The 23,887-nt window shown below is 57.5% G+C and overlaps 1 protein-coding gene across 7 annotated transcripts; it reads right to left on the reverse strand.

Moving 5' to 3' along the window:
- Positions 1 to 83: 83 nt before the first annotated feature.
- Positions 84 to 14,691, reverse strand: TSPEAR (thrombospondin type laminin G domain and EAR repeats). Of its 7 annotated transcripts, XM_075507747.1 has the most exons (12): positions 14,218 to 14,691; positions 11,419 to 11,639; positions 11,077 to 11,315; positions 10,839 to 10,929; positions 10,096 to 10,252; positions 9,535 to 9,666; positions 7,736 to 7,968; positions 4,587 to 4,773; positions 2,350 to 2,579; positions 1,867 to 2,054; positions 1,407 to 1,508; positions 84 to 1,118 (listed from the first exon to the last, which is right to left on the reverse strand). In XM_075507747.1, exons 1-12 carry the CDS (start codon positions 14,309 to 14,311, stop codon positions 965 to 967), a joined length of 2,028 nt encoding a protein of 675 aa, XP_075363862.1. In that variant the 5' UTR covers positions 14,312 to 14,691; the 3' UTR covers positions 84 to 964. The 7 variants fall into 7 exon arrangements, with proteins under 7 accessions (XP_075363862.1, XP_075363858.1, XP_075363860.1 ...); XM_075507743.1 differs by lacking the exon at positions 14,218 to 14,691 and having other exon boundaries at positions 1,407 to 1,658; positions 11,419 to 11,792; XM_075507745.1 differs by lacking the exon at positions 14,218 to 14,691 and having other exon boundaries at positions 11,419 to 11,790.
- Between the last annotated feature and the right edge of the window lie 9,196 nt (positions 14,692 to 23,887).

Raw genomic sequence — 23,887 nt, forward strand, 5'->3', positions numbered from 1 at the left:
GTGGCTTGTTGAGTGGAGGGAAGCCTCTGCCATGGGCAGAGCAGCTTGGGTACCCGCAGCTTGTGCACGGGACGAAGGCTGGGTGCACGCAGTTTATTAGAGCTCTGATTAAGCAAAAGAGTCCCCCAGACAAAGACAAAGAAAAGAGGCCACAGTTTCACCGGGAGCAGTTTTGGGTCTTTCCGATGCCCATGGTAGCTGGATTGGTCCCAACACATAGCAGGTTTGCTCAGGAGTTGCTAACCTCATGCAAAGGGGTGCAAGGACCAGCATTGGTCCTTGTACACATCTATGGATTTATACAATATACACATGTCACTTGGCAAGGATGACCAAAACTGGCCATGGCAAAGCAGGAGGGTGGGCAGGCACCCATGGCAGTGGAATGGGGTGGCGAGGCCACCGAAGATGGGCATGAAGCGTGGCATGCAATGTCGAACCAGAAGGGTCTTCAGCATGGCAGCCCCAGGTGCTGGGCAGCCAGAGCCAAGCCCAAAGCCACCTTTTTCCCCCATTTCTCACATGCCATTTCCTCCCCCCTGCCACGCACCCACCCCAGCAGCACACACTCTGCCCAGTCTCTTTCTTCCCTGGCTTTGTGCAAGCTCTGGCCACAACCAACAGCAGCTCTGGGTCCCTCCTGGCTGGAGATTGCCAAGGGCCAGGGTCCCAGTGAGTCTGGGGAAGCACCTGGGCACCAGGCACCCTGGGAAGGATGTGGCTCTGGAGCATGGCAAGAGAGCTTGCCCAGGAGAAACAGCACCAAAGCAGGGTCACAGCCCCTGTGCCAGCCCCCGGACAAGGCTGCAGGAAGCCCTGGAGCTCTCCTCCTCCTCCTGCAGAGCGCACAACCAGCAGCTGCAGGGCTGATGCTTGCAGCCGTTCCTGGGCTCTGTGGTCCATCTTCACCTTGATGCCCAGCTCGCCCCAATCCTGGTGATGAGCTGAGCATGCCTCAGCCACCTCAGGTGGTTTTCAGCTTGAGCACCTTGGAAAGCGGCTCCTTGGCACTAGAGTAGAGGAGGTAGGAGCCCTCGGCGGTGTGAAACGCCTCCCAGTCTCTACAGCCAACAGTGGGGAGGTGGTGAGCTGCAACGAAGCCTTCATAGCCTTGCCACCTGCATGGGGAGGGCAGTTAGCTCTTGGGGCACAAGCTGGGCACCTGAAAGGGGGCAGGAAGGCTGAGCCGTGGGGCTGACATCTCCCACCTAGGCATGTCCCTCACTAGGTCTTCTCATTTCTGCCCAGAAACCTCTCCAGAAAAAATGAGCAGTCTTATCAGTCCTCCCTGGACAGATGCACCAGCATCCACAGAGGTTGCCCCCACACTGGACTCTTGGGCAGGGTTGTTCTTGCTGGGAACAACCACCCAACCTCCCAACCCTGCCCCTGTCCCACAGCAGTACCTGTAGATAATACTGTTAACGGAGAAGGTGAAGCCATCGAAGGAGTTTGCTACCACCAGAAAAGAGTCGTCTCCCACCGAGAAGAACTCCCAGTCCAGGGCACTGGGGATGAAGCAAGCAGAGGGGCAGGTGAGGTGGCCCCTCTGTGGGCTTCCGAGGAAGGAGCTGCATGTCTGTGGGGCTGAGCCCACCCCACGCCAATCTCTGCCACCCTGATGATACACAGAAAACCCTGCTCTTCCCAGGCTGTTCCTGAAAGGAAATCCACCCTTGTTCCCAAATCCAGGGCCACCTTCTACCTCCCACTGGGATTTGGTGCCAAGGACCTGTCATCCATTGCCTTCCCCACCAGTCTCGGTCCCTGGCAGCATGCAAGCCTGCATGAACCCTCCAGGAGACCTCCAGGTTGCTCAGGGGAAGGACGTGAACTGAGGAGCACCCTGACTCTTTGCACAGGTACCTGTAGGTGAGGAGGTCCTGGAATTTGACAAACATCTGGGCAGTGATGTTCAGCTCATAGATGGAGGAGTTGATGGCATAGAAGTTAGAGGGTACCGGCATCCCGCTGTCATAGCTGTGGCTGTTTGCAACAGCCAGAAAGACTCTGTCCCCGATATGAAAGACCTCCCAGTCAGCAGCACCAAAAGTCTGTGGGGAAGGAAGCCATGTGAGAAGCTGGATGTGGACAAGCCTTTGCAAGCCAATGATGCTGCGAGGTGTGGGGGGACCTGCTGGAGGCGCAGTGGGGAAGTTACCCACTCCTAAAACCCTCCAAGAAAAAAAAATAAACTTCACTCCATCAATCTCTATGGGAGAATCAGTTGGAAACTATCACTACCTCTCCAGAGGACTGAAGAGCATCTGTTTCTCTAATTATTCCCTGGCTTGTCTAAACCCAGAGCAGGGACCGAAGAGTAGAGTTTGATCAGTGGCCAAGCCTTACCAGAATAGACTGGAAGAGCTGGAAAGAGCCACTGAGCCAGATGTAGATGTGCGAGTAGATCTTAGTGGATGTGCCATTGAACGTGTTAGCCACAGCCAGGAAGGAATATGGCCCAATGGTGAAAAATTCCCAGTCATAGGCTCCAGAGGTAGGGATGGTCTGGTTGATTTCAAACAACCCTGTCCTGGGGTTCCACCTGTATATCACACTGTCTATGTTGTGGTTATTCCCTGGGGGAGACAGACAGACAGACAGACAGACGTGCACTGTGAGGAAAAGGAATACCTGGCTCGCGTAAGAAACAAGACCCAGAAACAGGTTCAGCTATGCAAATATTTGCCAGCAGGTTGCAAGGCTGTTTGCTAATGACCGACTGCTCCCCAAGAAGTAGCCAAAGAGACTCTAGAGCCTCCATCCCTATCCAGATCCTCCATCCCCATTGAACACACTGGCAGCTTGTTCCCGAGCACGTGGTGGCAGCTTCATGGCAGCCCCTGGCAGAGGAGGGACAGGAGGGTGCTGTTTCCCCACACGAGCAGCACACCAGAGGCACCGTGCCAGCGTCCCAGGGTAGCCAAGCTCTGCCAGCTGTCCCACAGGGCAGCCATGTGTAGTGGGGCCAGTCCCAGCTGAGTCCCTAAGCTACCGACATCACGGGCTGCCGTCACCCTTCACACACAAGCTCGCACATCTGGGAGGGGCACACAGCTTGAATGGCACTGCGCTGACATTTTCCAGCGCTCCTTTGCTAAGTCCCCGTGCTCAGCTCCTGAGTGCTGGAGCTGGCCAGGGACCCCCATGTGCTGATCCCTGCTGATGGCATGAACTCCAGAAAGAGGGAGGGCATGCCACAGCCTGCAGCCTGCCCCATGCTGAGCCCACCAGCACCAAAGCATGTGCCCCATCCAGCTCCTGGGCTCTGTTCAAGCATCTCAACCTCTTGTCTGTGTGGGACCCAGCTGGCTTTAAAGCTAAAAACCTTTCTGCACCTTCAGCCTGGCACAACCTCTCCAGCCAGAGACGTTCTTCTAATAAAGAGCTGGCTTCATCAGGACAGGAGGGGAGCACCACCAGCTCCTTTCCACCCCACACACACTAAGCACTGCTGTATTCAGCTTGGCCCTGCTGGTGTTTCTGGTGGCTGAGCAGCAGCATGACCACGTGTTAACGGGTTTGTGGGCAATCCTCATTGCAATGGAAGAGACTTTGGCAAAAAGGGCTGCAGGGAGAATAGAGTGTGTGGGAAATGGCCACACGGGTAAGCGGCAGCTTCTCAGGGACTGACCCTCCACCACCCACTAAGGAGAACATCTCCAGTTTGGCTTGGCCATGATGGTCTTAACCGCGGCATGGCTGCCAAAGGGACCTTTCTGCTGCCACTGCCACGGGAGTAGGTCTCATCCAAACTGGCCATGGTGGGGTCCAACAGGTGACGTGGAGTTTTGAGCACAGTTCACAGGCAGTTGGTGCCCAAGCAACCTGCCACCAGCTATGAGCCTGGTGCCAGAGGAGCTGATGTCCCAGGAGCCAGCCCTGATGGCAGGGAAGGAGCCCACTGGCCTGGTGTCCAAACCTGGCTGGGAGCATCCTGGAGAGCCAGGGCTGTGGTATTGACCCATTCATCCCCTGTGCTGAAGGGGGGCATGCCCTAACCCAGAACAACTCATGGCCTGGGAGGGGAATGAGGCTGGATCATGTCTGCAGGGTGCCCAGGGAGGGAGGACATCAGCAGGCTCTCACTCAGCTTCCCTCAGTTTCCTGTGTGCCCACAAGGCCATGTCTTTGGCTTCTCAAAAGGCTCAGGCCCTGCAAACCCATGCAGCTGCCCTCACCAGCCCATCATGTTATGTAGCATTGGGGAAACAAATGAAAAGAAGCAGAGAGATTCAGCAAAGACACCGTTCCCACTCCTGTCCTTGTCCCCTGCAGTCAGAAACCCAGAAGGGGACCATGTCAGCCACTTCCCCGAGTACTTTTCTCTCCTAAAATGAGAGGGTCTGCAAGGGTTTGGGCTTCCTGAGGGCCATTGCACACTGAGCTGCGTGCGCTGACCCCCCAGCTTTGCCCTGCACTCTGGCAGAGGATGTGCAAGGAGCAGGGAACTGCAGTGTTTCCATGGCAATGGAAGGATGCTCTCAAGCAGGGTGCCTGCAGTGGCGCACCGTGGTTCCCGGTGTCACCCCAGGGCTTCCTGCCCCGGCTGAGCCGGGCCGGTAGGGAATGTAAGGGCTGGGTACCTTCTCTGTGGTTGACCACTGCGAGGAAAGCCTCTCCCTCAATGACAAATGCCTCCCAGTCCCTAGCGCTGTGCGTGGTGATCCTCTGGTACGTGACGAATTTCTCTTTCCTGCGGCTCCACTTGTATATTACAGAGAACTCCTGACCCCTGTCATTCTGCTCAAAATTAGCCACTGCTAGGAAGATCTGAAAAATAACAAGCCAGGACATCTTGGTTTTCTCCTCTCAAAGAGGCGCAGACAAGCACAGGCACGGTGAAAATGGCATGGGTGGGGACAGGCACCCACAGGATGCGGGGCCAGGGACTGAGGTGGCTGGTGTGGTGCAAGACAACCCTGGCTGGCAGGGGTCCCCAAGCAGCCCCCAAGCAGCACAGTGCACCCGAAGGGGGGACAGGGACCCAGTGGCTCATGGCGGGTCTTTGTGCATGGCAGCAACAGTGCCCACTGCCCGCAGAGCCGGGGCAGGGACAAGACTCACAGCCACAGCCTCGGAGCTGAGCTGAGAGAGAGCCGTGCTGCGGCTGCTTGTGCCCCGTCAGTCCCAGGGATGGGGAGCACGGCTGTGCTGGTGAAACAGGCTGGGGAGGGAGGGGGATCCAAGCTACCCAACCTTCCCTGTAAGGAAAGGTTGTTCAGAAGAAAAATCACAGCTATGATAACAATAATAACGATGATAATGATTCCCTGAGACAAAACATTTTCCACACCAAAACATTCCCCCTGAGAGCATCGGGGACAAGCACGCAGCAGCAGAGATGGCCTTATGCAGCAGGGGAAGCACGTCCGAGCTCGCGGGAGTGCACGGTGTGGCATTCTGGCTCCACCACACCGGTGTGTTTTGTATGGAGCGGCAGAGGTTATGCCCTAGTTTGGGCCACAAAGAAGCACAGGGACACAGCCCACAAGCAGAAAACAGTCAGTGGGGGTGGTCTCCTGCCTCCTGCCCAGCACAGGGCCCCTGCCAGCACCAGCCTGGGGCTTTGTCCAGCCCAGGCTCAGCCACCCCCAAGGACGGAGACCTTCCCCCCTCAGCTGTGGCCTGTCCCAGGTCTGCACATCCCTCCAGGGAAGGTGTGTCCCCAGTGCCGGGCAGCTCTTCCTGTGAGCCCCAGTCCAGGGAATCCCTTCAGGGCATCTCCAGAAATGCAGCTTCCGAGGGAAGAGAAAGGCCTGGATCCAACCCAGCAACTCAAGAGCCTGCAGTCCCTTGATCTCCATTGACAGGAGCCACCAGGAGACCCCGGCACTGCCCTCTGGGTTCATCCTGGCAGAGCATCAGCAGGTCCTGGTGCAGTAATGATGTACTGACACCTACAGAGGTGCATCACACCTGCAACATGTGCGAGGAACCTGGGCTAACTGGAGAGGTCTGTACTGCTGCTGTTGCAACACCTATCTGGTTATCATCTCCACGCAGAAATGCACCAAGCACTGGCAGCTGCACACAGGGTGCCTGCCTCTGTCCCCAGCTGTTCTGGAGCACCAAGCTAGCCCCAACTAGAAAACTTGTCCCAAGCTGTGCAGGAGAGGCCATCCTGCCTAGGAAGTCTGAGTAAGTTTTTCTCGGTGAAGACCTGAAGGCAAACCTGGAGCATGTGAGCCTTAGTAAGCACCAACAGGGGTGCTTTGCTGTGCAGGAACCACGGGGAGTTGGGACCCCCGAGCCTGGTAGTCTTCTCTGCCCCCACAGCCGTCACTGCAAGGGGGTGTTGTGGGTCCAGACTAACACTGGGGAGTCTCAGGGTGGTTCCCATCAGTGGATAAATCCACCCAGCAATGTTCTCATCTCCTGCCCATGACAGCGCAGCCGGAGCTTTGCAGAGCAGGTGCAGCACTGGGGATGGCAGGCATGTTCCCAGCCCAAAGCCAACTTTGCAACACAGCTGCATTTTCAGGGCTTGACCAGGTTTTCTGCAGGACCCCACCATGAGGCAGGTAACGGGGGGCACAGCCCATTTGTATCCAAACAGCAGGGCTGTCAGTGTCACCAAGCGTGGAGGCAGGACATCTGTCCATCCCTCTGTACCCCGGAGCATGTGGCTCATGATGGAGGAGCCCTGCAGGCACACTGTGTGGTGCCCAGTAGGAGCATGGTGACAAATCCAGAAGGGGTCAAGCCAGAGGGGAAATGATCTGAACTCCCTTGGGAGCTCTGCACAGAGCTGGCTCTCAGCAGCTCTTCCTTTGACTGGACCGGGGCTCCTTGCAAAGTGACAAGTAGCTCCCCAGGGAGAGGAACCAGGCAGATACCCTGCAGAAGTCCCATGGCAGACTGCCCAGGGGAGGAGAGAGGGTTCTAAAGTCCTGGAATGCTTTAAAAGCAAGAGGGCTTAAAAATGCAGAAGGTTGGACTCAGTGGGTCTTGGGAGGGAGCTACAGGCTCTGATAGCTCTGTAAGATGGCTCTGTAGATCTCTGAGACCAGAGTGGACCTTAAGCATGGCAGGACGCCTGCCACAGTCAGAGCTCAGGGAGGGCTTTGCTCTCTGTGCTCCCATGTCAGGAGCTGTGTGTCCCTGAGAGCAGTGCCACAGCCACTGCTGGGGTGACTCCTGCCTCACTTCATGCTGCCTGCTGGGAACTGCAGCAAAATCTGCTTCCCATGGGGGTCAGCCTTTGCACCAGGGTGGAGGCTGCACTATGAGCACACCCAGGCCAAGCTGGACCGCAGCTCTGCACTCTGCATGAAGGATATTTTGACACTGGCCCTCACTACATCTGAGGCAGGAACAGGCAGAGCCTGCTAGAAATGAACCCAAACACATGGGGGGATCCAGCTCCAACAGCTGGCTTTGGAGGCTGACCTTGCAGACATCCCTGGGGAAGAGATCTGAGCACTCCGGACATGCAATTACCTATGCTGTGAGCATCAGTTGCTGAAAATGGCCTGGGTGGATGTACTTGTGTCTCAGCAAAAATAGTAAAACACAGAGGGCAGCCCACAGATCAGCTGGCAGTCCCTAGGACAGACCCTTACTGGTTGAATATATGTATCAGTGTGACCCCATCAAAGAAAGAAGAGAGAAAAATTCACCCCCTAAACCATGCCCGAGACTCAGGGCTTCAGAGGAGAAGCCAGTGTTGGGCAATTGCAGTTTAATGTACTGAAATATGAAGGCACTGAAATAACCTCCCAGGCAGACTTACCTTCTTTCCTATGGTGAAGTACTTCCAGGACTGAGCTTGGTAGGTGGGGATGTTTTGGTAGGACACAAACTTCCCATCGGTCCACTTATAGATGGCCGATCCCGGAGGGGTGTACCGGTTGGCAGTGGCTGCGAACAGTCCCACCTTTGGGATGGTGAAGACCTCAACACCCATCGTCTCAGAGTTGGTCACCAGGTTCTGGTACTCCTCCACATAGTCCAGCTGTTGTTTGACTAGGAGGCCACAAAAAAAGAGGGGTGAGGTTAAAACCAGATGACCTTCCCTGGAGAGGTGCCCCACATTGCATAGCAGACCTGGCTCAGCGGCACTTGCTGCTGTATGGAACTTTATGGGGGGAAAATGAAGGTCCTGGTGTCGCTGGTGGTAAAGGGCCAAAACCCGAGGCCATGGTAAAAGGCCTGACTCCATCTCGTTGGGAAGGACATCCAGCCCCATCCACCCCTGCTTGTTCTCCGGCAGAGGGCAGGGCTGCAGAATGCTCTGCCGGGCAGTCTCCTCTGTGAGCAGGGAAGAATGACGCGCCACGGATTTTGATTGCTTCTACAAAGTGGGTCGATATATTTATCCTAAGGAGAATGAGGAGGAAAGGAATAGACCTACAGTGAAAGGGCCTGGGCTGCTGAGACCAGCCGGGTTAACCCGTACCCACCTGCAGCAGCCCTGCACCAGATGTTTTCTCTGGCTGGAGTCAGCATGAGCTCTGGAAGAAGTTAGAGAAGACTTAGCCAGAATTAATGCCAGAAATTAGAATAGAAATGCTAAGAGCAGTCCCAACAGTAAATGGGTGGGCACTGGAAGGGACAAATGGCAGGAGAAGGGCTACAAGAAGGGCCAGTGTTGGTGGCACCAAGGGGCAAAGGTCAGCAAGATCCCAGCATGAGATCTCCTTGGGAAAACAAGGACACGGTGCCAATCCTGATGACTTCCAGAGGTAGGGAAGGATGGGGAGTCCAGCCACTGCCAGCTCCTGTGGGGAGCAAATGGCTCGTCCAAACCTACCATGTGGGCACCAGCATAAGAAAAAACCCCAAGAGAGGGGGGAAGGACAGCTCGGTTGTGGGCATGCCCTGTCCTCCATGTCCTCACCAGGGATCCTGGGCAGACTGACTGGAGCAAGTGGGAGAGTGCCAGTGGGCGAAATCCATTTCATTATCAAATAACGTCCATCCCTCCAGGCTCTGGTTGCTTTGCCACCTTGTTGCTCCTATGTTGCCCCACTATTTTCTGCACAAAGGCCACCAGAGCTGGGATGACATGGGGACCTGCCTCTGCCACCCTCCCATTACTTCCTCTGGTATTTCTGGCAGCTGATGAGTCTTTCTGCTCCTTCTTGTCCACCCCGCAAGTGCTTCAGCACTGGGAGCACCTGCACCTTTGGGACCCCACAGCAGGAAGCACCCCAGCACCCCAGGCATGGCTTTCCATGGGGTGAGCTGTCCCGCTCAGACAGACCGGGAGCTCATTCCTGACCAGAGAAGCCCCAGGAGGGACAGACAACATGCATAAAGTGGATGGACAACATGGGCACTGTGCGAGTGATCAGGGAGCTGGCTCACAGAGGTGCTTGAATCAGAGCTGCACTGGAAGTGTCAATGTGGGCACTGAGAGCAAAGCGAAGCCCGGCCAAGCAAGGCAGAGGCAGGGGGACACCCCAGCCCCCTCATTCTGCTGTTGCCTGACTTGGTTCCCACCCCAAAGTGTTGTCAAGGGCAAACCTCTGCTCTTCCTCTGCTGCAAGAGCCTCCCTCCATCCCCAAGAGCGCATTGCACACCAGTACCTTCCAGCATGGAAATCCAGGCGCTGCCATTGCAGAGGTACAGCCCTCGCTGGGAGGCGTTGAACCAGAACTGCGCCTTCTCCTGCTTGGTGCAGGGTGGACGGGACCCCAGGGTCACCTTCGTGTCAGTCTCTGGGCGTGGAGAGGAGCAAGGCAGGTGCCTCTTAGCACACATGATGGAAGAGCAGCAAGGGTGGTCCCCATGCACACAGGGAGGGTTGGATGTCCCAGTCCCATCCTGATGATGGGCACCAGGGAACAGGGGAAACGGCATCCCAGCACTGAGCTGGGAAGCCACCGGCTGAGAAAACCCAGGGGGCTGGCACCCATGGGGCTACCAGCATGAGCCCAGCACTGCTGAGTGACCCAGGCAGAGGCACCCCAGCTCTCCAGAGGGGGTTTGGACAGGGATCCCACCCCACACACATGCTGAGAAACAGGGGGTGCTGGGGACACCCTCTTCCCCTCCACTCCTGCTGTGTGCCCAGCCCCATGCGAAGAGCCTTCCTCAACAAACGCAGAAGGTGGCCAACCGAGCCCATGCTGCGGGGAGTTACTGACCGTAGGGGTATTTTAGCACCTCATTGCTTGATATCTTCATGGGGACATCCTGGAGGACAGTGGGGACAGAGAGTGTCGCTACTTTAAAGTTCATGGCGGTGCATATCTGAGGGGTGGCATCAGCTCCTGGCAGCAGGACAAGCTGCCTCAGCAAGCCCTGGGAAAGCAGGAGCAGCAGGATGGAGAGCAAGTCCAGCAAGACCAAGAAACGGAAACTGCAGGTGATTCATGCCCTGGATTTCCCTTCCGACTCTTGCTTGTTGCCCTCCCTCCTGGACCACGGAAGCCTCCATGGATTCACGAACATTTATCAGATCCTTGTTACATGCCCAGCCTGCCAAAATCTCCATCCCAGGCAATTTAACAGCTGGTGCAAGGGCAGCACTGGCAAGGGGCTCTTTAGCTGCAGATGGCTTTCACTACCTCCGCTTTTCACTACCGGTCAGGATCAGGCACTGCCCTAACTTTTATATCAACGAGACTGTGCCATCAACTCTTTCTGCCACCACCCTGCTGACATCCTCTTAAAAACACGTTTGTCCCACAAAGTGCCAGTCGCCAGCACTGCCCCTTGCACGCCCACAGCCAGATGGGGACTGAGCCTGGCAATGGGACCCATGGCCACCTCCACTGCCCAAGCCGTGGCCCAAGCCCTGCCAGCGTAGGGCGCTGAGAGGGGGCTACAGCTTGCCCCACGGCCAGCCACGAGCACCCCCGGTAGCCTCACACCGTGGGGCACCTACCGTGAACACGCCTTTCCTTCTCCTCCTGTTGCCCAGGTAGAAGCTGGCTGTCTTCACCGACAGAGAGGCTGGAAATGGTGTCTCCACCACCCTGCGGACAGGCAGAGAAGAGGCAGGGGACAATTTCATGGCATCTGATGCTGGCTGGAGGAGATGCTGCTGGAGGAGCACCGCCCTGCCAGGGAACTGGCGCCTCCACGGAGCCCTCCTGAGCCCCCCGCTGCTGTCCCCAACCTACACGTCCTTGGGGACACTGCAGTCCACTGTCAGGGAGAAGGACTGGCCGGAGACGGCCAGGACAAGCGTGTGCCACTGGTTGTCAGAGAGGGAGACATTAGGGAAGGTGACGCAGGTCTGCCAGCCACCGGCGTGCTCCTGGCTCCAGAAGAGGAAGTGGAGCTTGTCGGGGGCGTAGCGCAGCCCCACCAGCACACTGGGGCTCTCCTCTGCCATCAGCGTGAAGACGTACTCGTTTCTCTGCGGGAAGGCACGGACTCAAATCTGCATGCCGCAAGCTGCGGGGCCGGGCTGTGCCCGCTCTGTGGCTGTGCCGGCTCTGAGCCCAGCCAGTGGCACTTACCTTGGCAGGGACACTGAGGACCTTCAGCGTGACGATGATGGAGAACTCCTCGGGGAAGCGGTCACAGTGGATGAAGAACCGGGAGGCGGGGAAGCCCAGGGCATGGGGCTGTGAGGTGGCGAGCTGGAAACCACGCACCCCCTGCACTTGAAACACCCTCATGCCATGGGCCAGCCTGCCAGCAGGGACCACCTCCGAGAGGATGTCCAGTGGGCGTAGGTCTGTGCCAAGAGACAGCGGAGCACGTCACGGCAGCGGCAGCCATCCCACCTTGTCCCGCTGTGGGATGGGGTCCCCGCCTTGCTGTGGGGTGCTCTGCCGCCTGGCTTGCACAAGGCAGCCAGCACATCTCCAGCGCTGGCCAGAGCACTCCACGGCAGCAGGGGGGCCTGGTGTGCCCCAGTAGCCTGTCGTCCCCTACCCGGGGTCTGCACCAAGCCCCTGATTTGGGGACACAGGGAAGGTTTGCTCTCCAGGCACCAAAGCTGACAGCTCCATCCCCACAGCAGGAACACCAAGTATGCAGGCTCACATGCATGAACTGTCTTACTGATGCTGTTCTGAATGCTGATCCTGGGGCTGGGACCTGCCAGCCAGGCAGCCCCAGGCTGCCACCAGCTTCCTCAGGATCCACCAGCACCAGCAACTGCAACCAGAGCCAGGAGAGCAGGCAGGGATCTGGCGCCCGCAGGCTCGCTCGCGGGGTGGCCACCCATTCCCAGGGTGGTGGGGCACAGCGCTCCCCCACTCCAGTCCCAGTCCAGGCTCTCCCAACCCAGCCCTAATTGCACACACCCACTCCCCTAGCAGGCACCAAAACCACTCATTAAATAATTATCCTCTCCCCAGAGGACAAAACAACGTGCCCAGCCCCAGGGCATTGCCCAGGTGAAGAACAGCACTGTGCACTAGCGCTGCAAAGCTGTCCCCATGTAACAGTGCTAGGGTCACCATCGGTCCGACATCTCGGCAAGCCCTGTGCTGGCAGCTGCAGGAAGGGTTGCACCCGCTGTGGGTGCTTCCTCCGACCCTTGCAGCTTTTATTTTTGAATGCTTCCCTGGCAGGATTGTGGCGTCTGTAGCAAAGGGCAGAGGGGCTCGGTGACGATGCCCAGTGGATGAAGCAGCACTTGGCTAGACTAAAAAATCCCTGACTCTGTCCCATCCCCAGTGAGACCGGGCTTTTAGCTCCTATTTGTACTAATAAATCTCGGCTGCTGGGGCACAGCGGGAGACCTAGGAGGGAGGGAGCTGTGAGCAAGGCTGGACCGACGTGTGTCTGAATCCAAACCAGCTGGAGAGGGGAAGTGTTTCCCCTCAGGCACCCCCAGCCAGCCCAAACCCAGACGGGCATAGCAAGGAGGAATCTGCTCGTGTGGCTCCATCCAGCCCAGAGCAGGGAGACCGGCGAGGTCCTTCCCACCCTGACACCCAGGGGCGGCTGGGATGAGCCAGGGGACAGCTCAGCTGGGGCTGAAGGCTGTGCCCGAGGCTGTGGGCTGGGAAGGGACCAAGTTCTAAAACCAAAACCAAATCCCTAACCCAAAGACATGCATCCCAATCTGCCTCCCGCATCAGTCACTGCTAACGATCAGAGCGGAGCCGGCAGTTAATGGCTGGGAGAGCAGCCAGGGTGTTTCAGCCCAGGTCAGGCAGCGCACATGCCCAGCAACTGCCTGCTCTGTGGGGTGGCTGCCCGCAGCCGGACAGCATCAGGGCTGCACCGAGAGCCGGGGCCAGGCGCCAGCAGGAGGGACACGGGGGCAGTTAAATGTGCTGATGCTGGGGCCTGGACATCCCCAGGGCCCCTCCAGCTAAGGCTGCTTGGGGACAGCAGGGGTGTCCCCAGAGAGACCGGAGCACCTGAGGGAGGAGGCAGTGGGCAGAAACTCTTTGATCTCTCCCAGCTTTCCTTCTCACCGCCAGCCAGGTTGTAATAAAATGTAAATACAGGCACCATCAAACCGAGACAAGCCCCAAGCACATGGAACCCGGGCCCAAGCAGCCTCAAAAACTGGGCTGAAGTTTCACTGCCTGCACAGAGACTGCGCGGCACAGGGATGGAAGGGCAGAGCCAGGGGATGGGGACCCTCTTTGGCTCAGGCTGCTCTCGACACTTCCCTGCGCAAAATGCCATCAGAGCTGCCAGCTCCTTGGCTGGGGGCAGCGGGACGGAAACTTTCTGGGAGGTTTTGCTGCTGGGAGGGGGTAGGTTGTGTCTGGCAGAGCGCAGGGAGCCCCAGAGAGTCCGGGGCAGAAGGGACTTTCCGGAGGGCCTTCATGGCTCTCCTCTGCTTCTCCTTGCAGCCCTTCCCCTCCCCACATTGGTGCCCAGGGCCAGCAGACCTTGGGACAATGCCTGGGCCACAGGGATGGGCACACAGCTCTCCCCATGGCACCGAGAACGGCTGGTTGCTCCCCAGTCCTGTGCCACGCTAGGGGGCTGCAGGCACAGGGATGACCCCACTACCTGCTGCCCATGGGTGCAGGCAGGGTGCTGGCAGCTGCAGCACCCAAGGCATCATGCTGTGCATGATGGACTCCAAGACTCGGTCCACTGGCAGCTGGGCACCAAAACCATGGGACTGGGCTGCCAGGGAGAGGCTGACCCACGCAGGGCACCCTGCAGCGGCCATGTGCACCCCCAAAACAGAGCATACTTTCTGGGGTCTGCCCTGGCAGCACAGGGAACAGCCCATCTGTGGGAGCACACGGGTCCCAGCATGTTTCCCGGCACAGCCAAGGCCTGTCTTGACACCTCCCTCCCGGTGCAGCCCACCCGCCAGGCCTCGCTCCTACCTGTGCAATGCTGCCAGGTCCTGCCCCCCTGGACGAAGCCCCCGCCAGTGGCCCAGTGGAGGAGGACAACCCAGAGCAGCAGCAGAGTTGACATCGGGGGGCTGGCCTCAGGGAGTCCATCCACTGGGACCTCCCTGCCGTCCACTCCTCTGTGCCTGAGCAGGCGCTGCTTGGCTCAGCCCCCCCGGGGTCTCTTGCATAGTCTGCTGGTGGGACCACCTCCTCAGGGATGTGCCACGCTGGGCTGCTTCTTCGTTGCTTCTGGGGTGCTAAGCCCCTGCTCTGCCGTCCCCTTGCGTGGGTATCGCCCCCGGGGACACGGCAGGGGTGGCAGGCGGGGGGCCGGTGGGGGCTCCCCTGGGGCGGCCACGGAGGCAGTACCGGCTGCAGCCTGCACGCAGACATTTAAATGAGAAGTCAGTGGTGGGAGAGGAGGAGTCCCAGCTCCTTGGAGAGCTTTTATCTTTTGCCCAACCCTCTGGAAGGCGGCTTTGGGGAGGGATTTTTTAATTTTTTTTCTTTTTTTTCTTTGCTTCCTTTCATTTTTGGTGATTCATTTTTCTGGGGTCATGTGGGAGTAGGTGGGAGATTCACTCCTGCCCAGAGAGACCAAGGTGGGAACCTTCCTACCCCTAAAAGCCTTGGGCTTTCGGCAGCACAATCCCAGCCTGTACTGGGGACAGATCGTCTGTCCCCTCTGGTCCACTCCACCCTGCCCGAAAAAAAACCAGAACAAACAAGGTGCCTATTTCTCCCCCAAAACAGCCTCGGGCAGGTGATGCACAGCCGGTGCCCAGGACAAGGCTCCAGCCCTACGGCTGGCCACCAGACCTGGCCCTGCCATGAGGATGGTGGCAGCATGCCGAGCGTCAGTTCGGAAAACCTTGAGGTTACACTGTTCAAATGGGAGAGACAGCAGTGGAAAAACTCCCTGCACGCAGCAAGCTCCACTGGGTTTCTCCAGCTGCAAAATGAGTTACTTCCATTTACCGAACAATTGAAATGAGCTCCCACCCCCCTGTCCCCAAAGCCTTCCAAAGGCTTCAGGCAAGCGCCAGAATAGAAAGCGAATGGCTGGGACAAAACACCAAAAAATTGTGTTGCAAACCAGGGGTTTCGTCAGCAAGGAACAGCCTAAGCCGGACCCGCGGATATGCCTCGTTGCCAATCTGTCGCACCCTTTGCCGGCCTGAAACCCACGTCAGGACCAGGAGGGTGCAGCCCATGGGGTGCGAGCATGTGGCGGAGCGGAGCACCCTGCACCTCAGTCCCAAATCCTGAGAGGAGCTGCTACCGGAGCCCGGAGACACCCAAATGCTGTCAGTGCATCTGTCTCAGAGTCAAACAGCCCAGAGGGTGGCTGTGTGCATGTCCGGGGATGCTCTGCACCGAGTAGAGCTGCATGGAGCTCCCCCTCTGCACAAAGCCTCTCTTTGGGCATCCCTCAAATTAGGGCTCTACCGGGATCACACTTAAGCAGAGCTTAAACAGAGCTTAACCTCTCTCCAGAGAGAGCTGCAGAGGCGAGGCACCACTGGCTCCCCATCCCTCCTCATCCCTGCACTGGGGACGGTGCCCAGCAGCACGGCCACCACCCAAACCTGGGGATCCCAAATGGCAGCCACTGGTGGCGACCACAAGGGATGTGGGAGGTGCAAACCATCCCATCTCTCCTGACAAGCTCGTCCCCTCGTGCTGCTCCCTGTGGCCTTGGGGACGCCCGCCAGCGCCGGGGCTGGGAGCAGCCATCTCACCGGGACCCCACACCACATCTGCTGGCAGGAGCAGTGGGGACCAGCATCCCGAGCCCGTCCGGCAGAGAGGTCAGCACGTTGGAAGGGAGGCTGGCACAGAGCGGAGCGCGACTGCTGGCAGGGCCCTGCCTCCCAGCAGGTCGGCACAGGGTAAGGCAGCACAAATGAGAATCAGAGCTACCACATTTCCCAGGGCTGCACACATGTGTCAAGTTAAGCGTGGCTTTGGGAGCTGGCAGTATCGCCCCACCGCCCTGAGCGGGGGACTTGCACAAGCAGACAGAATTTGGGAAGTCTCCTGCCGACGCCAGCCCCAGCTCTGCGAGGGTCTGGGCAGCCCATGCAACTCCTCCCAGGGAGGGAGGAAAAGTCCTGCTGGGGCCCCCGGGGTGGATGATTTTTCCAAAGAGGACTCAACCGCCTTTAAGCGCTTCCTCAGCCAAAAAGCCGGTCAGTGGAGATATCTCCTGACCCAAGGACACAGCCGCAGGTCTCCCCTCCAGAAGCAGGGGTATCTGGGGACTTCCAGGCAGGAGGTGGAGGAACCAAAGGCTGTCGATAAGCATGGAGGATGCACCAGGCAGTACTCAGCCCAGCACTGTGGGCTCAGGCTGCTTTTCAGCCACGTGCTGTTAATGAACAGGCATGGCCCTGAAGCCCAAGGCTGAAGCTGGTCTCCTAGCGAGGACAGGGATGTTGACGGTCCTCAAGGATTTTCTCCACCATTGGGCTGGGGACCCTGGCATGGCAGAAGATGGAGCAGCAGCTTGGGCAGTGCCCAACGCTCTTCTCCCTCCCCAGGAGGACCTGCCTGGGGAACGGAGCTGTGATGTGACATAAGGACGGGGACCCATCGCTGCCTGCTGTCGCACTGGGTCCGGGACCTGTTCCGTGTCCCAATGACAGTAGGAAGCAGTCTGCAAAATTGTTCCTAAGCACACACGCACATTCCTATGCGCACAAGCAAGCACAAGAGGATGAAATAAAAGAGACAAACAGTGAGACATTTGCCTAATTCGCATGGGTTGTAAATAAAACCATGTGGCGGCTCTGAACAAAATGATCCTTGGATTTCCACCAAAAAGGTTTGGCCATCCTTGGGTTAGAAAAGGTTGAGAAACCCATCTGTAGACAATAAGTTTCAAGCAGAGCTTCCATGCAGAGGACAGTGCGAGGAGGGTACCTAATCAAGGCCAGGGACAGGCTGGACCCTGCACACAGTTCCTGCTCTTCCAAGACTGTAACTCATTCCTTATTATTTGCAGACACAAAGTCATGTTTCAGGGTTTGTTATGCCCTATTCATTTCAGCCTTTATTCCTGACATCTGCAAGAGCTTTCTTCCATAAAACACAGCGGGCATACAGGCACTGTCCATGGCAAAGCTTTGAGGGACCCTATGCATAACGCACAGACAAATGCAGCACTGGCCATCTCGTGGGTGTCCTCAGCCCAGGCTCCAGCTGGCAGTGGGCAGCACCATGTCCATCCTCTTGCCCACGCTGACAGGGCCAGGGGAGACAGCCAAGCCCGGCTGGCCACCACGCAGGTGTGGCCACACACACATCCACGGGGATGGAGCTGGAGGTGAACGGTGAGCACATGGAGCTGGTCTCACCTGTCTGAGCAGCAGGGAGACCGGCTTTTGGGGTCAGACCGGCTTTTGAAGATCAGCCTTTTGGGGTCAGTCACAAAGGGAATGGAGGAACATTGTTCTCAGAGCAACGCCCCAGACGCCAGACAGACAGTTCATGTTGGGCACCGGGAAGAACACCTTCCCCAGGATGGTGGGATAGAGAGAGATGGGGTCTCCATCCCTGGCAGTTTCCATGGTTCCTCCCTCGTCACCTCTGCCCTTTCTTCTAGGCTGAAAATCTTCCTCGTGTTTCCTGGAGCTACTTCAGCTTCCTGAGCCCAACCCACCGATGTAAACTGGAGCTCCCGCAAGAAATCTCTGCACCAGGAAACCTGTCAGTGTTGTACAAGAAGTGTAAATGTCTTTAACCCCATTGCCTTTCAAAAACTTGATTCCCAGAAGTTTTGGAGGGGTTCTGCCAGGAAAAGCTTTGTTGAAGGACTGGGAGGATTGCAAAAGGCACCGTTTTTAGGAAAGGCACCAAAAAAAGCACAAAGCTGCCCCAATGCTGCAAGTCCTGCTGCCAGCTTCCCAGGCGCAGAACTGCCTTCGGGAGCAATCCCTGCCGGGTGGCGGTAAGCCACCAGCATCGCTCACATCCCAGAGTCCTCCGTGTCCACACGCCCACACACCTCCCCAGCGCTGCCAGCCCCATGGCCCCAGGGAACGAAGGAGCCAGGAGCTGCTGTCCTGGCAGGGCTCTTCCAGCTTTGGCCACGGGCGGCAGGTAGGACTGGCGACCTGTAGCCCAGGTCCCTTCCCAGGCAAGCCGAGAGCGAGCTGAGCATCCTGCCCCACATTTGGAGGACACATGGCAGCCGAGCTGGCAGGATTTGAAAGGGCTCCAAAAAGCAGTCAATTTTCACCAGTACAAGCAAAAAGACAGGCTTTAAGACCATGCTTCTGCACCAGAGTTGCTCAGAATGCGGCTAGGCAGCACCCAACAGCCACATCTCCCCTGCATGTGACAAACAGCCCTTTACTGCTGCCTGTCCCTCGGTGACAATGGCTTTTTTCTTTTTGCCACCTCTCCCCAGTGCACCCGAACCTCTTGCAAGGGGCTGAGCCACCTCCTTGCAGCCACAGGACCCGCAACCTTTCTCTGCAATCACCACTTTCCAGCAAGCTGGCTCCATATGGATGGAGGGCATCAAACTCAAGCAATCATGAGCGTGCTTGGAACTGGTGCTCCGGGCATTTTCTGTAGGTCTTACATCTACACAAAGGCAAAAGAGTAGCAGGGGGGCTAAGAGCTCCACCTGGACTTCCTGCTCCATCTGCAACATGAAAGCCCTGCTTGCCTTTGAGCTCAGCTGAGATCTCTCTGCAAAGGGAATAAACAGAGTTCCTAAGGTCAAGAGGAAGGAGGCAATGTTCCCATTTCATGCTTACTGCTGGAAAGCCCCCGGGCGCCCGTGCCCAGCCCAGCCTGCTCCCAGCTCTACACTTCTTCAGCGATGGCACAAGACCCTGGGGGTTTGCAGAGCATGTGCTTCCAAACAGAGAGGGGAGAAAGGAAAGGGTTTTCAAAATGCCTCAGCCCTCCTCCATCAGGAGCAGCAGTTCACCAGGCTGAATATGCAAACCTGAGGGCTCTGCGTGGGAAACTGTAAGCAGGAGGGTTTGGCTGAGCAAACCCCGTGCCAAGTGCGGCATCTCTCTCAGCAGGCTGCCTTGGGGTAACGCCTGAGCCCCGGGGCTGGCTCTGGGATGGGGACAGCTGCTCCCCATGCGGAGAGGAATCTCCCTTGGCAGCCCTGTGGGAAACCCTCCGCCTCTGCCTCATAGCCCTGTGATCTGGGCAGTGACCGCACGCTCCAGCTCACAGCAGGCAGATGGTGGTAAATGGCAGAAAAAGCCATGGCAGGGAAGCCTGGGGACTTGCCCCCACATGCCTGGGCCCATCAAGGACCAGCAGGGATACAAAAGGGGATGCACAATGCTGCTTGGACCAGAAACAATCCCATGGCTCCCCAGGTAGGACCTGGCCCAGTTAGGGCCCAGCCCATAACCTTCTCTCTCAGCTGAAGCCCACCTCAGAGGGCCTGGGACAGTAGGAAAAGGTGTGGCCATCACAAGCCCCTCTGCCGGTCAGTGCTCCCCTAGCGCAGGCAGCAAATCCCCTGCCTGCACTCAGGGCTAGAGCCTGGTCCTCCCCCCTGCCAGGCTGTGCTGCCTGGAGCATAGGCAGGCTGAGTGCCCTGCAGTGAAGAACAGCAGCTTTAGCACCACTCTGCTCTGCAGCCGTAAGAAAACCTCTTGCCCCATGACAACGAGAATCACGAGCCAATTTTATTGCTTGCCCGTATAATGTAGAGCTTTTATTATTGATGATTAAGGCTCTGGAGGAGCCGACGGGACCAGGAAGGCGGCAGGCAGCAGAACAGGTGGCACGCAAGGCAGGCTCCCCGGGTGCCAAGGCAGGAGCACAAGCAGCCACGCTTGCTCTGCCTACCCGCCAGCAGCCAAGCGCAGCTCCATCTCCTCTGACATCCGGGGAGGGAAGGGAACAAAGACAGAGAACAATTGCTATTGTTTTCCAAGACTTTCTTTGGGCCAGTTCTTCCAGCACGGTGCTGCTGCCCAGCCACTCCGGCTGTGGCACCGCAACCCCACTGCACTTGGAGCTGTGCAGATGCCAGTGGGGACATGGCCCCTGTCCCCAGGTGTCTGCCACCCAACCATCAGAGCCTGGTCCCTGCTAGCACAGAGAGAGATGGAGCCAGCATGCTTGGCGGGGTTACCCCACGCACCGCAGCTCCTGTCCTGGTCCCATCAGGCATCCCCGAGATGCTCAGGCACAGGGACATCCAGCTTCCCATAACCCAACAAGGCGCAATCCCCACGGTGGGGAAGGGGTGATCCCAGCCCACAGCTCAAAGTGGTAGGGAAGGAGAACGGAGCAGACTGTCCCAGGCAACCTGGCTCACCCTCCCCTTCACTGGTCCAACACAGTCCACGCAGCAAGAAGAGCAGCCTTTGCTGGCAGCAGGGCCTCATGCCAGGGAGCGGGAGGTCATGCAGCAGGATCACGCACAAGCAGGACGAGCATCCCATTGATTTCCACCTGAGCAAGGCTCCAATTACAGCCCACCCTCTCCCGGCCCAGCGCCACAGCACCCAGCGATCTCTGCCTTTGAAGCCTAGGCTTTCAGAAACCACCGCGAGGCTGCTCCTAATTGCACTCTGCAAGAGCGGGGAGGGATTAGAGTCAGGAGGGGGACAGGGGAGGGTGTCAGCAGGGGCTGCTGTGGGAGGGGGAGCCGGGGTGCTCAGCATGTGGCATCACCCTGGCCTGATTGGTCTCCATGGGTCCCACAGAGGGAGTAGAAAGGTGTCCACAGAAGGATGTCTACAGAAGAAGAAGATATCTAACGCATGAGACGGAATTCAACCTAACACGGGTCTTGTTTGACAGGGATTGGAATTAATCAGTAAAATAAATCAGATGCCCCCTGGTTACTGACTGGGTGTTAAAAGGATGGATACTGAAAAGCATCAAATGCTAAAAGTGAGGCTGCATGGGGATAGTTCAGGCAAGTAGCTTCAGCAACAACACCGATGTTTTCATAAAACCAAGGTTCATATAGAGCCCTAAGACCTCAATGAGGCCTTCAAAAATGAGCACTCCCACCAAGGCCGTGCCTAGGCTCCAAAGCAGAAGATCTTGTGTCAAAGCAGGATCTGGCCAAGGACAAAACTCAACCTCTAATCACCTCTCCAGGCAAAGTGGATTTGAAAACACCTGCCCTCCAGAACTAGTGAGCAAAGCCCAGCTCCAGCTGAGCAAGGCCCATCCTGAGCCACCCTTGCAGCAAGTCCACGGACACCAACCAGAAGGATGTCCAACCCCAGAGGCTTCCGACATTGCTTCAGAGCAAACTCCCCCGAGTCAGTCACTGCCCCATGTTCCACCATCTCCTAGCTCCCAGGGAGATGAATGGCGATGGGAAGCCATGCAAGACATAAAGCCCTGGGGATCAGCTCTGCAGTTCACTGCCAGCTCAGAGATGTGGGCTTCTCTCTTGCCCTTCAAACACAACTGCCCCACAGAGCGAGATACCCCCAGCACCTAATGGCTGCCATTGACCAAGTTCGGAAGGATCGACACATTGACCAGACTGGTGGAAGAAGACAGCGATCCTGGTAAAGCAGCACACTGGGAGAGGAGCCTGCGCGAACCTGTCCCAGGCAGACTCAGCAAAGAAACCCCCATTCACCTAACATCATGATGGCAGTGGGTGCCGTGGCACTTCGGTTCAGTTTGCCAAATTGTTTTGGCGTGGGAAAAACTGTTTTGGGGCAAAACTCCCAATGCAGCCGTGGGTGGAGAGCCTCTCCAATGCTGGGCCCAGCATCCAAGCACATGGGTGCCCCCCGCCCCCCCCGGCATGTTGCATCCTGCATCTCTGCCACTTTGAACCCACCTCCCACACCACCCTGCACCACCCAAATGGGCAGCCGCAGCGGGTGCATTCGCCTTTGCTCCACAGCCCCGCAAGCCCTGCCCCAGGGCACCCACCCTCTCAGCCACACCCTGCAGCCCCTCCGGCCAGGGTGACCCAGTTGCTTTCAGAGCTGTGACAGCAGCGCAGAGCCACAGCCTCTCCCTCTGCTGCACATGCCTGACTCCTGCCTGCATCCCCCAGTTAAACACATCGAAGTGCCCCCAGAGAGCCCTGCCCTGGCGAGCTAGGGCTGGCTGGTGCCCCACTCACGGAGGAAGGGGAGTCAGCCCAGGACTTGGCTCATCTGCCCCCACGCCCTTCAGGAATGACATGACTAGACAGACCCGCTCGCAAATCACTCCCTGAGAGCTCATGCACACGGTGCTAACACCAGCAGCTACCCTGTAATAACCCACCATCCGTATCATTACCATTAATTATATATTAACATACCCCATAATCTTAACTGCTGCCAAGTTGCATCTCGGGGGGTACGAGCCGCTTTCAAAAGCCACCTGGCTGGTTTTCCTCTGGCTCTTACACCACCCACCCCCGGAGAGAGGCCAGCGGCTGAGGCAGGACTAGGATCCGGCAGGCAGCTCAGAGGATCAGGGCTGGGATGGGCAGGAAGATCACCAGGGCTAGAGTCAAAGGGAAGGCTCTGGTCTCCCACGCACCCCATCCTCCGTGGGACCATGAGAGCACCGAGCACATTAGGCAGAACCACCAAGTGTTAAGTGGCTTGAGCAATTCCCTCTCCAGCACTGGGTTTCATCCCTGCAGCACCAGGGAACCTTGCACAGCCGTAGTTGCCTGTGTGACCCCAATGGTGCTTTTGGTGCTCATGACATGGGTGGGACTTGGCTGCACAAGGGCAACACCAGAGCCCTCACTGGGGCTGGTGCAGGGGCTCAGCCGCCTTGCTGTTCAGGCAGCACATGGGGAGGGCAACTCATACCAACCACAGCCTCAGATATTAGAGGAATTCTCCAGATTCTTGCACCTTCCCTTTCACCATGCCACCCCCAACCATCCCACCAGCTGGCAGCAATACCCTCAGCATCCCTCACCTTGCACTCCTCCCAGCCCCTGAGCTTGCTGAAGGGCAGACTGATTTTCTTCTTCCACCAAGTCAGGGAAATTTGAGAAGCAACATGGGGAAGGTAACCAGTGCCGCTTCTCGCCCAGGCAGCGTGGGGACCACCCATGCTCATACCTCCATACCCTGCCGCTGCCCCAGATCAATGCTGCTCAGCCAGCACACACAGCCCTTGCCCCACACTACGGGGCAGGGGAGGCTGCTGCTTTGAGCCCCTTTCTGGAGCTACCTCCTAAAAGCTGTGCTGATCCCACATCTGAGACAATCCCAGTATCAGCAGCACGCCTGGCACTGGAGACAGACATTTCAGGTCTGTGCTGACAGAGGGGGTGTTTCTCCTTTCAGTTCTCACAGGACTAAAACATACACAGCATCCTCACCAAAACCCAACTTCAGGAGGAAAGCAAGGATCTTCCAGAGACGCAGAGCTTTCACCATTTCATCTCGAAGGCAGCACACCACCTTAGATTCATGATATAGCTCCAGCCAAAAAAAAGCTAGAAAGAAGCCTGGGGCTGGCTCTGCCCCAAAGCTGCAGCCATTTCATGTGGCTCCAACACACCTCACCTGGCAGTTTGCACTTTCAAAGAACTGCTTGCATGCACACAGGCACACAAAACACAATTAATGAATGTCTCGCATCCCACTGTGTATGCTCTGACACAGCCCCATTTGCCAAGAAAAAAAAGTGTGCGTGTGTGGATGTATGTATATACAAAAGCTTTAAAGAGGAC

Source organism: Mycteria americana, chromosome 7 (genome assembly GCF_035582795.1).
Source record: "Mycteria americana isolate JAX WOST 10 ecotype Jacksonville Zoo and Gardens chromosome 7, USCA_MyAme_1.0, whole genome shotgun sequence".
NCBI lineage: Eukaryota > Metazoa > Chordata > Aves > Ciconiiformes > Ciconiidae > Mycteria > Mycteria americana.